Here is a 14,227-nt window from a genome sequence, read left to right as displayed (position 1 = left end):
AAAAGACCACCTTTATTACACCGGACAGTCTGTACAAATTCCGGGTGCTTCCTTTTGGCCTGTGCTCGGCTCCTGCAACCTTCAAGAGGATGATGGGCATCGTTCTTGCCGATCTCAAATGAAAGTCCTGTCTCGTGTACGTTCGAAGAGCACCTGAGATGCCTGCGCGCTTTGTTCGAAGCAATTCGGTCGGCCGGTCTTTCCCTGAAGCCCGAAAAGTGTCACTTCGCTTTCGAAGAGTTGAAGTTTCTGGGCCACATCGTGAGCGCTAAAGGGGGTTAGCCCAGATCCCGATAAGACTGCTGCCGTGGCTGCTTTTCCTGTGCCCACCGATAAGCACAGTGTGCGCCGCTTTCTGGGTCTCTCCGCCTATTATCAGCGTTTTGTGCAGAACTTCTCCCAGATCGCTGAGCCCCTCACCCGACTCACGAAAGGTTCGAAACAAGTCTGGGTGTGGAGCCCAATCCACATGCGGGGACGCTCTGAGAAGCTTCTACGCAGATACTTTGGCCCCTACGAGGTGCTCCGCCAGCTCAGTCAACTTACCTACGAAGTTCTTCCCCAGGGAACAGTTCGCTTTTCTAGACGGCCGACCTCCGAAGTTGTCCACGTTGCCCGGATGAAGCCGTACCACGGCCGCTAGCCCCTCGCGCGTGTCTATATCATACGCCAGACACATGCGACTACCCTTGTTGTCCTGCCTCCCATTGCTGCCGCACCGAGTCGGTGTCTTTCAGAGAGGGGGAGCAATGCCACACTACTAACTCCTCTAGTGGCGCCATACCGTGGCTAAACTGCATTTCCTGGCAGTTGGCAAGCCTCAAGCCATCTTGGGGCTAGATGCTTTGTCGTCTTCATCTCTCGTGCTGCCTGCTGCCTTGCATGTCCCAACAACGTCTTGTGCTTATAAGTAACGCAAGAAAACCAGCCCTGCTTACGTAAACCGTTTCTCGGTGACAATATCAACATTAATGCATTATTGCTATCCGAACAACTCCAATCCGTGAACACAGGATCTGAACACCGGGACCGAAGTGAAGACCAAACTGCTAGCACACCTAGTTCTCATTTGGTCTAACTAGGCAAATCGACCATAATTTTTTTATTCAATTCCACACAATGCACTCATGAACTGCGTGAAAACTTGAAATTCTGATTTCAATGATAAAGTTCAATTTAGAAACGATTCTGGTATGCCAGCCGGGTCCCTGTTAGAATCACTTGTTAGAGTTTTAGTTAGTATACTTTTGTTGTCTGGCTGGATAAATTCTTGCTCCACAAAATTGGCACTTGTATTGGGTCCCGCATTGCCCCTGTCTTGCGTGACATCTTTCTTGGCCATGTTGACAGAGTGCTGCAGGCTAATAAATCTAAATTGACGCTATGTCCGTTAATAAAAATGTTGATGACTATCTACTGCTTGTGCCATCTTTTCGATTCCCCATTGTGTAGAGGTCATTTTAGAAGTGTTTAGAAAAAGTAGACTGGGTCTAAGGTTCACGTTTGAACGACCTACTGAGACTGTTCTACAGCTTTAGGCCCATCACTCTGTTTTAATAACTGGCATGTGTGCCGCAGATATCGCCTTAGGTCCATGAAGGCCTTGCTTCACTGCAATTCTGGGCATTCAAAGGGTGTTAAAAATGGCACTCTTTTCCCATGCCTTAGGTCAACACTCTCAAAATCATGTGCAGAGGGTTTTCTTGAAAGCTTCAATGAGCAAGTCAGTAGATTAAAGGCTGCTGGTCACCCTGATGAGCTCAGAAAGTTTGCCTGTGAAAAGCTAATTAAGTGAATGAAAGGGCCCTCCCTTAAGCGTCCACCTCAAAACAAGAAGTGTGTAGTTCTGCCATATGTTCACCATATTTCTCGCGGTGTTAGCAATGTGGCAAGACGGTACGATGTGGATACTGTACTGTCTGCTCCAAAAAAAGCTTTCTAGCGCACGCAGTCTTGTTAGCAGAAGAACAGCCAGACAACAAGGATCCAGTTGTAAAAGCTCCAACGTCAAGCACTAGTTTTGGTATGTGCCTTTGAAAACCGCAGTTGTTTCTTCTCATGTGTCCTTGAAATGTGGCAAGTGTTATGTCGGACAAACAGAACGCTGCCTAAATCAGATTAAGAGAACATGAAAGATCAGTGCCTTATTCAAAGCTTCTACAAGTGTGAATAGTGTGAGCCCCTTTTCAATGATAGAACCATTTTGGCAACACACAGGGACAAGCACATATGTGAAATAATCGAGGCTTTCCACATAGCAAAAAAAGGGCCCGACTATGTAAGTGAGCCTTCCACTATTTCGTATAAGAAAGGCTACCTTGCCATCTCACATCTGTAACTTTTTTCTAGTTCACGACTGATTATATTTTGCTTTTATTGATTTTTATTGCAGTCCTTGCTTTGCTCTTTGTTGGCCATTTCCTGGCATGATACATAAGTGAGTTTTTTCAATAAAGCAATTTAGGTGCGAAATAGCCCTTGTGCCGTCTTCCTGCCCTCTTTGTGGTCATCCTTTTGAGATGAGATAGGCTACACAATGCAGACAATGCAGGTGACGAGAAGGAAATACTTCATATCCAGGTTTGATGCAGAACGAGGAGGCATGGCTCGCAGACCATTCACACTGAGAAGAAATCACAGACATCATTCATGGCAGCATCACATGCAACACTTGCCTGTATCAACCTTGCCAAGTCACCGCTGTCTGCAAGCTCAAGAACAATGTTGAGGTCCCCACTCTCAATGAACGAGGTGTAGTACTTGATGATGTGCGGGTGGTCCAGCTTCTGCTGAAGGAAAGGAAAAAGGACGTTTTGTAGATACTGCAGTTAAACAGCCAAACTCACAAAACTAGCTGGCCCAAGCCATTTTTGATATTTCTTCAAGGAACACTAAAGATGTTTTTGTATGTAATCACTTCTAAAAGGCCTCTGGACCATGTTCCCTAAGTTTCATGAATATGCAGATTAACTTCTGTCATAGAACAAAGTACCGTTATTTTTTGGCAATAATTCACAACTGATGTATTTCCACGGGGCTTTTTCTACCAAAAAAAATCCCATCAGATTGCCTGTACCTGGTGCATGGCCCACAGAGGCCAGGTACAATCTTGCAGTAGACATTCCCCAAACACAAGAAACATGCGCCACTGTCGCTGATTGCCATTTGCAAAACAGTTACCATCATGAATGGCATGTTTCTGAGCATCAACTTCCAGGCCACCCCCAGCGATTTCCCCGAAAGCCTCAGCCAGGCTCAGTTCTTAAGAGAATGGGTGTGCATGACAATGGACCAAGCAAAGCTCAATTTTGGGGTGGCCCTGCAGGGTAAGGATGGCAACACAGCACATGACATGGTTAGGACCACCTGAAATTCCACCTTGGAATGACCTTGGCCAAATTTGACTACCATAGATGTGTCTGTCTTCCACCCAAGCACACCTATATGGTGCTTGGGTGGAAGGCAGGCTTGACATAGTCTCAAAATTGAATTGGCCCATCCCTGAAAATTGAGTTGACCCAGATTTGGAACAGACACTCCCAGAATGGGTTTGGCCCACCCTCAAAATTTAGGTGGCCTACTGCGCTTTCGCACAATATTTCATGCTTAGTAATGCTAAAGCGCAAGCCATTTTCTTGCCCTGTTCGTCAACCGTGTCACCTAAGGACAAAGCTGAGATATCAAAAGTGTTTTACACACAACTACATCCTTCTCGGACCTTTTTGAGACTTCCAACACCTTGCCTTTTCAAAGGAAAGTGTAACTTGCAGAATGAATAAAATAGCCACTGGCAGCTGTTTGTTGTGGGAAATGAACCAGTTTACTTTGACAAATAAGGTAAAAAAAGCCAAATGCCTAGGACAATTTTAATGGGTACAGTTTCACTACATCAGGAAGCTAATCATTGCCTCGAGTAACAAAGTAGAAATCCAAGAATTAGATCAGGAATTAGACATGGAGATATTTGTCATAGAGTAGCTGCTAGTTTCCACAGAGAAACTAAGCTCAGCTGTTTACAATAGTAAAATGTTTCCAAAAGGCAGTTTACAAGTAAAAAAGGATTTAACACGATTTTATAAACATTGATCATCATCATCAGCCTGATTACACCCACTGCAGGGTAAAGGCCTCTCCCATGTCTCTCCAATTAACACTGTCCTTTGCCAGCTGCATCCACCCTTTGCCTGCAAACTTCTTGATCTCATCTGCCCACCTGACCTTCTGCCGCCCCCTGCTACGCTTGCCTTCTCTTGGAAACCCCTCCGTTACCCTTAGAGACCAGCGGTTATCTTGCTTTTGCAGTACATGCCCTGCCCAAGCACATCTCTTCCTCTTGATTCCGACTAGGATGTCATTAACATGCGTCTGTTCCCTCACCCACTCTGCCCGCTTCCAGTCTCTTAACGATACACCTGTCAGTTTTCTTTCCATGGTTCGCTGCGTTGTCCTTAACCTGAACCCTTTTCATTAGCCTCTACGCTTCTGCCACGTAGGTGAGTACCGGCAAGATACAGCTGTTGTACACTTTTCTCTTGAGGGAAATTGGTAACCTGCTATTCATGATCTGAAAAAACCTGCCATATGTGCTCCACCCAATTCTTATCCTTCTATTTATTTCCCTCTCATGATCTGGATCAGCTGTCACTACCTGCCCTATGTAGACCTTTACCACTTCCAGCACCTCGCTGCCTATTCTGAACTGCTGTTCCCTTGCTAGACTATTGAACATTACTCTGGTTTTCTGCATGTTAATTTTAAGACCCACCGTACTGCTTTATCTGTCTTAACTCATCGATCATGATTTGCAGTTCATCTCCCGAGTGACTCAGCAAGGCAATATCATCAGCAAATCGCAGATTATTTAGGTATTCTCCATTAACTCTTATTCCCAACTGTTCCCAATTCAGGCCTCGGAATACCTATCATAAACAAATGGTGAACAGCATTGGCGAGATCGTGTCTCCTTGCCTGACACCCTTCCTTACTGCAATTTTATTGCTGACTTTATGGAGGTAGCTGTGCCATTCCTTTATATATCTTCCAGTATTTTGACATAAGGCTCATCTACACCCCAATTCCACAATGCCTGTATGACTGCTGAGGTTTCCACTGAGCCAAATGCTTTCTCATAATCAATAAAGGCTATATATAGGGGCTGATTATATGCAGCACATTTCTCTATCACCTGATTGACAGTGTGAATATGATCTATTGCTGAATATCCTTTACGAAAGCCTGCCTGATCATTTGGTTGATTAAAGTCTGAGATTGCCCTGATTCTGTTAGCGATTACCTTAGTAGATACCTTGTAGGCAACGGACAGTAAGCTGATCAGTCTATAATTTTTCAAGTCCTCGGCGTCTCCTTTCTTATAAATTAAGATAATGTTTGCATTCTTCCAAGCTTCTGGCACGGTTGAGATCACAAGGCATTGAGTATACAAGGTGCCTTGATTTTCTAGCACTATTTCCCCTCCGTCCTTCAACAGATCTGCTGTTATCTGGTTCTCACCAGCTGCTTTTCCTCTTTGCATTGCTCCTAAGGCTTTCTTTAATTCCTCTTTCGTTAGTGGTGGGATGACGTATTGCTGTGCACAACTGTCTCTCTCATCACCGTTCCGATTAAATTGGCTACTGTACAGATTTGTTAGAAGTCTTCCGCTACTTTAACTATGCTATCCATATTGCTAATGACATTGCTCTCCTTGTCTCTAAGCGCATACATCTGGTTTTTACCTATGCCTAGTTTCCTCTTCACAGCTATTAGGCAACCTCCATTCTTTAGAGCATGCTCGATTCTTTCCATATTAAACTTTCTTATGTTGGCTACTCTTGCACTTATTTATTAATGCTAGTTATATCCTGTCTGTAGGGTTAGACACCCTCATATTTTGGCATTTCTTAATCAGATCTTTCGTCTCCTGAGATAGCCTGCCGGTATCATGTCGAACCGTCCTACTGCTTACATCTACTGTGCACTCCCTAATGATAGCTGTCAGATTATCGTTCATTGTATAAGCATTAAGACTGTCTTCCTCAGTTAAAGCTGAATATCTGTTCTGCAGCTATATACTGAACAAACATTGATCAGGGTGCAGGAATTGGGAGAAATCAGGTTTTACCAGAAAATCAAGGGCAGTTTACCAATTTCCCTCAAGAGGAAAGTGTACAACAGCATAATCTTACCGGTACTCACCTATGGGGCAGAAACGTGGAGGCTAACGAAGAGAGTTCAGCTTAAGTTAAGGACAACGCAGCAAGCCATGGAAAGAAAAATGATAGGTGTAACGTTAAGAGATCGGAAGCGGGCAGAGTGGGTGAGGGAACAAACACGGGTTAATGACATCCTAGTCGAAATCAAGAGAAAGAAATGGGCTTGGGCAGGACATGTAATGCGAAGGCAAGATAACCGCTGGTCTTTAAGGGCAACGGAGTGGGTTCAAAGAGAAAGTAAGCGTAGCAGGGGGCGGCAGAAGGTTAGATGGGCGGATGAGATTAAGAAGTTTGCAGGCAAAGGGTGGATGCAGCTGGCAAAGGATAGGGTTAATTGGAGAGACATGGGAGAGGCCTTTGCCCTGCAGTGGGTGTAGTAGGGCTGATGATGATGATGATGATGATGAAGGGCCCTAAATACCAGATGCAGAACAATAAGGCTAAGGCTAAGTACAGTATCACCATCACCAGACGACCTGCTAAAACTACCATGCTGCTACCTACTGCCGGTTATCACTGCAGCAGCATTGTTACCCACCCTCTCATGTCTTCTTCAATTTAAGCATCTTTCCTTCAAAATAAAAATTCAGTTGTGAGTCAGCACTCGTGTGTGTCATTTCTTTGTGGTGTCCGCGTTTCTTCGTGCTGTTTCTAAGTACCTACTAGACACCCAAAGAGCCCTTCATTTATTGAGACAAAAATTGACATCATTTGACATAAAACTGGATCTACCGCTAACAGACAAAGCACAGCAGCAGATGCGCCACACTGCACAGTATTAGAAAACCTGCAGCATGCTACAGGTACTAGGAGAGAAAAAGAACCACACTGCAGGTACTCCTTAAGTTAAAGGGACAATAAGGAGAAATTGAAGTTGGCTAGTATCAATAGAATACCAGCTCGAGATCACAAAAACGACACTCTTACTGAAAACAAAGCTCTTGTACAGGTATCGCCGCCACAGGCCAATCTCACAAGTACAAGCGTGATGACGTCATAGGACAAGAGACGCCACCTTGGAGGAATTTTCCTTCCTTCATGGATCCACGAATCTCTGAGGTTGACAAAGGAAGGTTGCGCGATTCAATATTGAAGTAAGTTTTCTTTGGCAGTAGGGCGGAGCTGTTGTATTCGAGCTCTCAACTAATTTAATCCATTCACAGTACACACCTGAAGGGACATGCAAGTGAGAGCGAGAGCCTGATCCAGTGGACCCCATACCTCCGGAAACGCATGGAACCCGTTGAAGCGTCGTGCGTCGGCTTTACTTTCAAGCCGCCAACTTTAAATGCGAGCGCCCTTGAGCACCCATCAGTTTGTTGTGCAAAAAAAAAGAAACAGGCCCTTGCAACCGTGGGAAACCTCCTCGACGCCTCCTGCTGCACCGTGCAACGGCGCTGACTGGCACAGCTGGGAATGTTTTGTCGGGCGAGCGTACGAAGACACAAGTGCTCGTTATACTGCTAACTGCAGCGCCTTGTACGATCACCGACCATCGTGCCATCATAGTTTTTCATCGACCGTGGCGATAATCTGACCAGCCTGAACAGGCTCCTTCGAAGGTTAGTAGCACTTGAAGCGGCACTTGGAGTTCCTCTGGTGTTCGGCACATGTAAATCGAGGCATGTCAAAAACAAAACCACGGGGCATACAAAGCTCATACACACGAAGCACCATAAGAAACCGAAACTCTCCTGGCCGCCTAAGCTACTCAATGGAGCCGCAAACAAATGAGTTAGAGGAGAGCAGAGTCACAGTCTCTGCAGGTTCCAAATCTCTTTTTCTTAACTGCCTTGTATCTTGCCTCCCGTCCCTAATAAACGATTTCTGTTAAGTGCTCACTGAGAAGTTTCCCTCATGTGCACAGAGTGGCACCAAATGTTCTGCCGACATCCGTAGCATGCTAATGTCCACCGTGCGAGGCGATGACTGCGATTCTTTAAACTTCTTTTCTTCGCCAACATACTTTTGTCAGTTGTGCGACAAGACACAGCGAAAGCAGTCGCAGCGTCAGCCGGCAAACACATCGGACCGCTAGCTTTGTTTGCACTATTGGTAGAGCCTGGTGTTGAGATTATTTATAAACGTGTCTTTGTATAGCAGGCATGGTGCACTACAAAAGGCCTGTGATTCATTTTAATCAATTTATATGTTAACATTCATGCTTTAGCTTTATTAACTTGCTTTTACGTTAACATTCATGCATTTTCTTTACTAACTTGCTTCGGTCTATTTTATAGCTCGGTGAGGGTGAGAGTGCGCTTTAAACCTCAAGCGCGCTCGGAGAATCGTGATCGAGCCAAGCAGGATCAGGCTCAATTGCACTTGAGAATGGCTGAGTGAAAACCTTTGATATGCATTGAATTCGATTAGCGCTGACTCAATGAGGATCGGAAGTGCCCATGTAACAGGGTTATAACTCCACAAGGCCAGAAATTCCGTCTTTTCGAACCAAAAGACGGAAAAGCCGGAACTTCTGGCCAGATTGAATGACAAATGGGAGCGTCTCGTCGTCGAAACATTTTACATCGGCACTACGGACAACTGTGTTAGCAAGGCTTCCATTTCCTTATCATCCAAAGAATTTTCGTTTTTGCGGGGGCATGTGTAGCCTAGTGGCCTGTTTGTGCCCTGGTGATTGAGCAGTGCCTCCTGATTGCGTTTGATGCTTTCGTTGTTCATTTGATTAGCGATCTCAGTTTTGTTTCGGTTCTGTCATGGTTTGAGATGTTTTCCTATGCTTTGGATTTCATTCACCCCCCGTTTTTAAAACCGTTGTTGTCTTAAACTGTTGTCCAGTCTTTCATCTTTTTGTTTTTTTAAATGACTCGGTGCCTATTTTCACTGTTTTTGTGACGTAGCTTCTTGAGCTGATTCATGGTTTTTTTACCCTTTTGACCTGGTGCCTTTTTTCACCGTTTTTTTGTTTTTTGACGATGACCGATGTGGTTGTTTTTGTTTCCCGTTTTGTTTGCTTTAAAAGGGGGAGTGCTTCGTCTCTCGGTTTTGGTGTCAGCACCTGCGCTTGTAAGCGGTTCGAGCTTCAGTGGTATCAGATGGCTACAGTGGTGTGGTTTTTGTTATGAATTTCCTAACTTTGCAGAACGCGTAATTCTCAAGTGTGCACTGTCGCTAAGCGTTCCTTTGCTTTTGTTTCCATAGAAAGGGCCGGCCCGGTATAAGATTATCTTGTAAGCGGTTGGTTCTTGTGTGGTCTGTTTATCGCCTGGGCAGATTGTCACGTGCCATATTGATCAGATTTGAAGTGCGTTGGGGATCGCTACATATATTTGCCTTGTATGCCTTCCTTTAGTAAAGTTGTAAGTCTGCGTTAGTGTGTGTCTGCCTCCCTTTCGTCCGTGTTCTTGTTGCGCAGTTCGTCTTTTTTGCATTATGATCAACCAACTAGCCCGACAAGTCCTGTCGGAATTCAGAGCTTTTCAAGGAGACGTGCTTCCCTTAAAAAGCTAAAGACATTTGGGATATCAATAAGTGCATCTTGACCTAAAAGCAATGCTGGGTGAAGAGGAATGTGTTCTTTGTGAAGTTATGTCCATGAAGTTATGTTTGTGAAGTGGGATGGAAAGGGGGCTCGTTGAGCCTAACCGTGCATTTAGGGTAATGAGTCGGTGACTTGGAAGTTAACAGGGACATGTATGAGGATAGCACCCACCCTTTTGCTCAGGATGGCATTCACTACAGTGGCGCCACTGGCAAGAGGGTGGGGGTAGAACGGGCCACCAGACAACAACTTTTTTGGGGGCACCCAGAGCCTTGAGGGCACCAAGTGTAGAAAAGGAAGAACCAAGATCAAAGAAACGATGGAATGTAAAAGGTCGACTTGTGCTGGAGGCCTTCCATATTAAAAGGTTATCTGATCGCTGCGCGAGTGATGCTTCTTCGCAGATTTATACCGTTGGATGTGCTTATCTTAATTCTTTTTTGCCATAATCGAAATGCGGTTGTTTGACGTGTGTGCGTCCACTGTCTTTGCGCATGCTCGTATTTTTTCTACACATTCCGTGAGTCACACCTCAATAAATGTTTGGTAGTAGTGCTTGTCTGATGTCGTTTGTGTTTCTTCTCATTCCTTGTCCAAATTTCGTGCCCACTTCTTTTATATCATGCAAAGCCAACTTGCCCGACGACACACTCTTCTAAACAAAGGAACCATAGGAAAAGAAACAGACACGAGCGCCAGTGCAGAGCTAATTCATATGATTAGCATACATTAACATGCAAGGTGGCAGGAACAGGCTGAAATAAGAGGAAACAGAAGAACAGTTAAGAGGAGAGGAATTAATAGTATACGGGTTAGCGAAAACACATATTAGGGACATGGAGCAACCACCCTGTAAACCAGACTACGCATGGGAATATTGCAATAGAACAGAGGGCAGCAGAAAGGGGGGTGGAATTGGGGCATTCATTCATAAAAGTATGAATTTCCAAAGGGTTAAACTGGGATGCAAGAAACATTTATGGCTAAAAGGAAAAGTGGCAGGGGAGCAAACACTCCTTGGCTTGGTATACCTGTGGACAGGAGCTAACGCCAAAGAGGAAAACAGGAAAATGTTAGAACGTATTGCAAACGACATTGATGAGCTAGGAGGACAGGGCGAGATAATTATATTAGGCGACATGAACGCCCATATAGAAGACCTGGATGGGTACACAGATTCGATAGGAAGCATACTGCAGGACATGTGTGACAGGCATGATTTAGTTTTATGCAACAGTACCGGGAAGTGCGAAGGGCTCATAACATGGGAGGCAGGGAGTCTGCACTCGACGACAGATTATGCACTAATGTCACAGAGGATGTATAATAGATTAGGGGTAATGAGCATAGTTGAACATGGTTCCAGAGGTCTAGGTAGTGACCACAAGCGTATCAAGTTGAGCTTCAGAAGAAAAAGCAATGTAGGACTGAAGCAAGATGAACAATCAGGGGGGAATTTTTACTGAGAAGAGCAATTGGAAGCAGCAGGCAAACAAATTGAGAAAGTAATGTTTGAGGATAGTGAAACAGAATGGACTTATACCAAATTAACTGGATTACTGGAGCTAGAGCTAGCTAAGGTGCGAGTAAAGCTAAAAGGGAAAAGACGCAAACCCAAGAGTTGGTGGGATGAGGAGGTCAAGAGGGCCATAGAGAAACGTAAAAAAGCATCCAGGAAACATCAATATTCCAAGAAGAGGGGGAACCAGAAGTTGAAGTAGACAGAAAATGGGATACCTTCATAAAGTGTAGAAGGGACGCATTCTATTTGATTAATGTGAAAATCAGAAGAAAGGGTGCCCAATGGATGTCAAAAGTAAATAAAAAGGATAGAAAAGCAGCTCAGAAACTTTGGTAACATCTCAAATCCATGAGTGATAAGACTAAGCTAGAGCAAAGGTTTACAGTTACAGATCAAGGTATTCGGCTAGAAGGGGATGAGGAACAAGGATGACAGGAAAATTTTAAAAACGAAGAAATGTTGCACATAATTTATCGGCTACATGTCACTCCCACACGCACCGAGAGCTTCTGAATAAAATAAACGCGACTTCGTGCCGCAGAATTCGTGAAAGGTGGCCTCTCTGCTGATATTGATTCAATCTTTCATAAATTAAGCGAAAATACGTTTTTGTGCAACAGACCGCATTAACCATGACAAAAATTGTTTTCTGTTAGCCCTGCGACTAAGTTGAGCTCACAGCGATAATTTGTTAATGTAACTGGCACACCACGTAGCTGGCGAGAAGAAAGCCCTATTTGTGGTTGGTGCTTTATGGCCGGCAGGAAGGATTAAGAGCATATAGGAATTGAAATTGCATGTTAGCTGTGTACATAATGCTTGATACTGACCAAAAAAATTTTCTCTGTGATGGAGCACCAAGACGATAGCAATACAAGCGCGAGCGCGTGCTAAGCGCCAGCATAATTAACGTGAATGCCGAACTAAATGTCATGATGAACACATCAATTTTATCCTTATGATAACGCAAAAACTTCCTGCAATACAACCACACTGTGGAAGTATGCTGGACAATGTTTTTTAGCACACGCAGGGCAGTAATTCAAGGCTACATGCAGGCAGGGCCACGGAGCTGCCGCAGCCCCGCAGTCCCCAAAGAAACGCCCGCACAGCGGCGTGCCAGTCGGCGGAAAACGGCAGCGTCCGAGAGCGGCTCTGGATTCTGGTCTATAGAAATACAGTGGGGGGCTTAGGCAAGGATGTCCTCAGTCTACTTTTTGTTCATGTTGTACCTACAAGGGTTAGAGACCAAAAATAGAGAGGAGCGGAGTAGACTTCAACCTTTTTTTTTCAAGCAAGGGGAATGGATTAAACAGTAATTACCAGGACTAATATATGCCGATGATATAGTGCTCATGGCTGACAACAAGGAAGACCTGCAGAATAGTTGTTAGACATATGCAGTACAGAGGGAGATAGATTAGGTTTCAAGTTTAGTAAGGAAAAATCTGCAGGCATGACATTTAATGATGAGGGCGGCGAGCATAGAATACCGGAGTTCACGTTAGAAGTAGTGGATGAGTACAAGTATCTTGGGGTGTGGATAAATAACGGTGCTGAGTGTCTGACAGAGCATGAAAAATATGTAACGAATAAAGCTAGTAGGAATGATGCAGCTGTCATGAAAAATAGGGCACTGTGGAATTACAATAGGTATGAAGTGGTAAGAGGGATCTGGAAAGGGGTGATGGTTCCTAGCTTGACATTCGGCAATGCAGTCCTGTGCATGAGACCAGATGTTCAAGCAAGGTTAGAAATCAAACAACGCGGCGTAGGGAGGCTAGCTTTGGGAGCACATGGCAATGCACCAAATCAGGGGGTACAGGGTGATATGGGATGGGCGTCGTTCGACAGCAGAGGCTAGCAGTAAGATAGAATTTGAGAAGCGATTGAGAAAAATGCGGGAAAAGCAGTGGGCTAGGAAAGCATTCAGATACCTGTACATAAGGAGTGTTGACACGAAATGGAGAAAGTGAACTAGAAAATTGACAAGCAAATATCTGGACAGCAGTTGGGGGGCAAATCAGCAATTATCGGTTAAGAAAAAGATTAAAGAAACAGAGACTCTGTGGAAAGCAAAGATGCTGACGAAATCGGCACTGGGAACATACAGAATCTTTAAGCAGGAAATTGCCAGAGAAAATATCTATGATAATTGTAGGAGAAGCTTTTTGTTGTTCAAGGCCAGCCTGAGAGTTTTGTAGACTAAGACATACAGAGTCTGGTACCACCAAATAGACACGCTATGCAGTCTGTGTGGAGAGGAGGAAACGGCTGAACACTTGATACTTTTTGTCAAGGGCTTTACCCTCCAGTGGAAAGCAGCGGGGCTGATTTACTCACAGCAGTGAAGGAAAACTAGATTTTAAGTGGGTATAAGTAACCAAGAGCAGATTATCTGATCGGTGGCTAAAATCAACGACAGACAAGAGTGAAATTTCCCGAGTCATGGCTAGGTCATGGAGTGAACGGCGCCTTGTTGTGTCTTGTGGGAGTGTGTAGTGCCAAGGTGTGTCTGGGTGGAACACTGTTCTCAGCGGAATCTGCCGTGCTGCCTCACTCAACGCATAATGTTATCCTAGGCCACGGAGCAAGACTATATAGGAGGTGAAACTCCCGTCAGCGCGAGCGAGCGCAGGCGACCAGATAAAGTCACAATTGTATGCGCCGACGGGGCCGTATCCAGCGGCGGCGCCATGCGGTGCCTCGTAGAAGCCTCAGCGAAAAAAAAAATGCAGCGCCCGGGCAGGCTAGGGTGCCTCGATGCGCGCGCCCCCGCTTAGGGTGAAGTCACCCTTTGAACCACTAGACGCCACCTAAACCGGTTTTCGCGCGCTCCCTTCGCCATTGCGTTCCCCGTGTCGACCTCGCCGCTCTACTGTCATGCGGGCGTCACTGCTGCGCACCTGCGTTCGCGCGCCTTTCATCGCCGTGCAATGCCTGGATGTTGTGTTCCTCAGTGCTCCAACCATTCGAGAAATGGTTGGAGGA

At 45.2% G+C, this 14,227-nt stretch overlaps 1 protein-coding gene across 7 annotated transcripts in view; it reads right to left on the bottom strand.

Moving 5' to 3' along the window:
* Window positions 1-14,227, bottom strand: part of LOC144116361 (serine/threonine-protein kinase Nek7-like) — a 131,526-nt gene that overhangs the window by 59,883 nt on the left and 57,416 nt on the right. For 4 of the 7 annotated variants that reach the window (XM_077651136.1, XM_077651132.1, XM_077651137.1 and 1 more), the window contains one exon: window positions 2,676-2,789. In XM_077651136.1, the coding sequence (XP_077507262.1) occupies window positions 2,676-2,789 (114 nt within the window). The remainder of the gene's footprint in view (window positions 1-2,675; window positions 2,790-14,227) is intronic. The other 3 variants (XM_077651133.1, XM_077651138.1, XM_077651135.1) reach the window with 1 other exon arrangement.

The sequence above is a fragment of the Amblyomma americanum genome, chromosome 1, assembly GCF_052857255.1.
Source record: "Amblyomma americanum isolate KBUSLIRL-KWMA chromosome 1, ASM5285725v1, whole genome shotgun sequence".
NCBI classification, from domain to species: domain Eukaryota; kingdom Metazoa; phylum Arthropoda; class Arachnida; order Ixodida; family Ixodidae; genus Amblyomma; species Amblyomma americanum.
The sequence above is the reverse complement of the archived record's forward strand: the minus strand, read 5'-3'. Positions and strand labels throughout refer to the sequence as shown.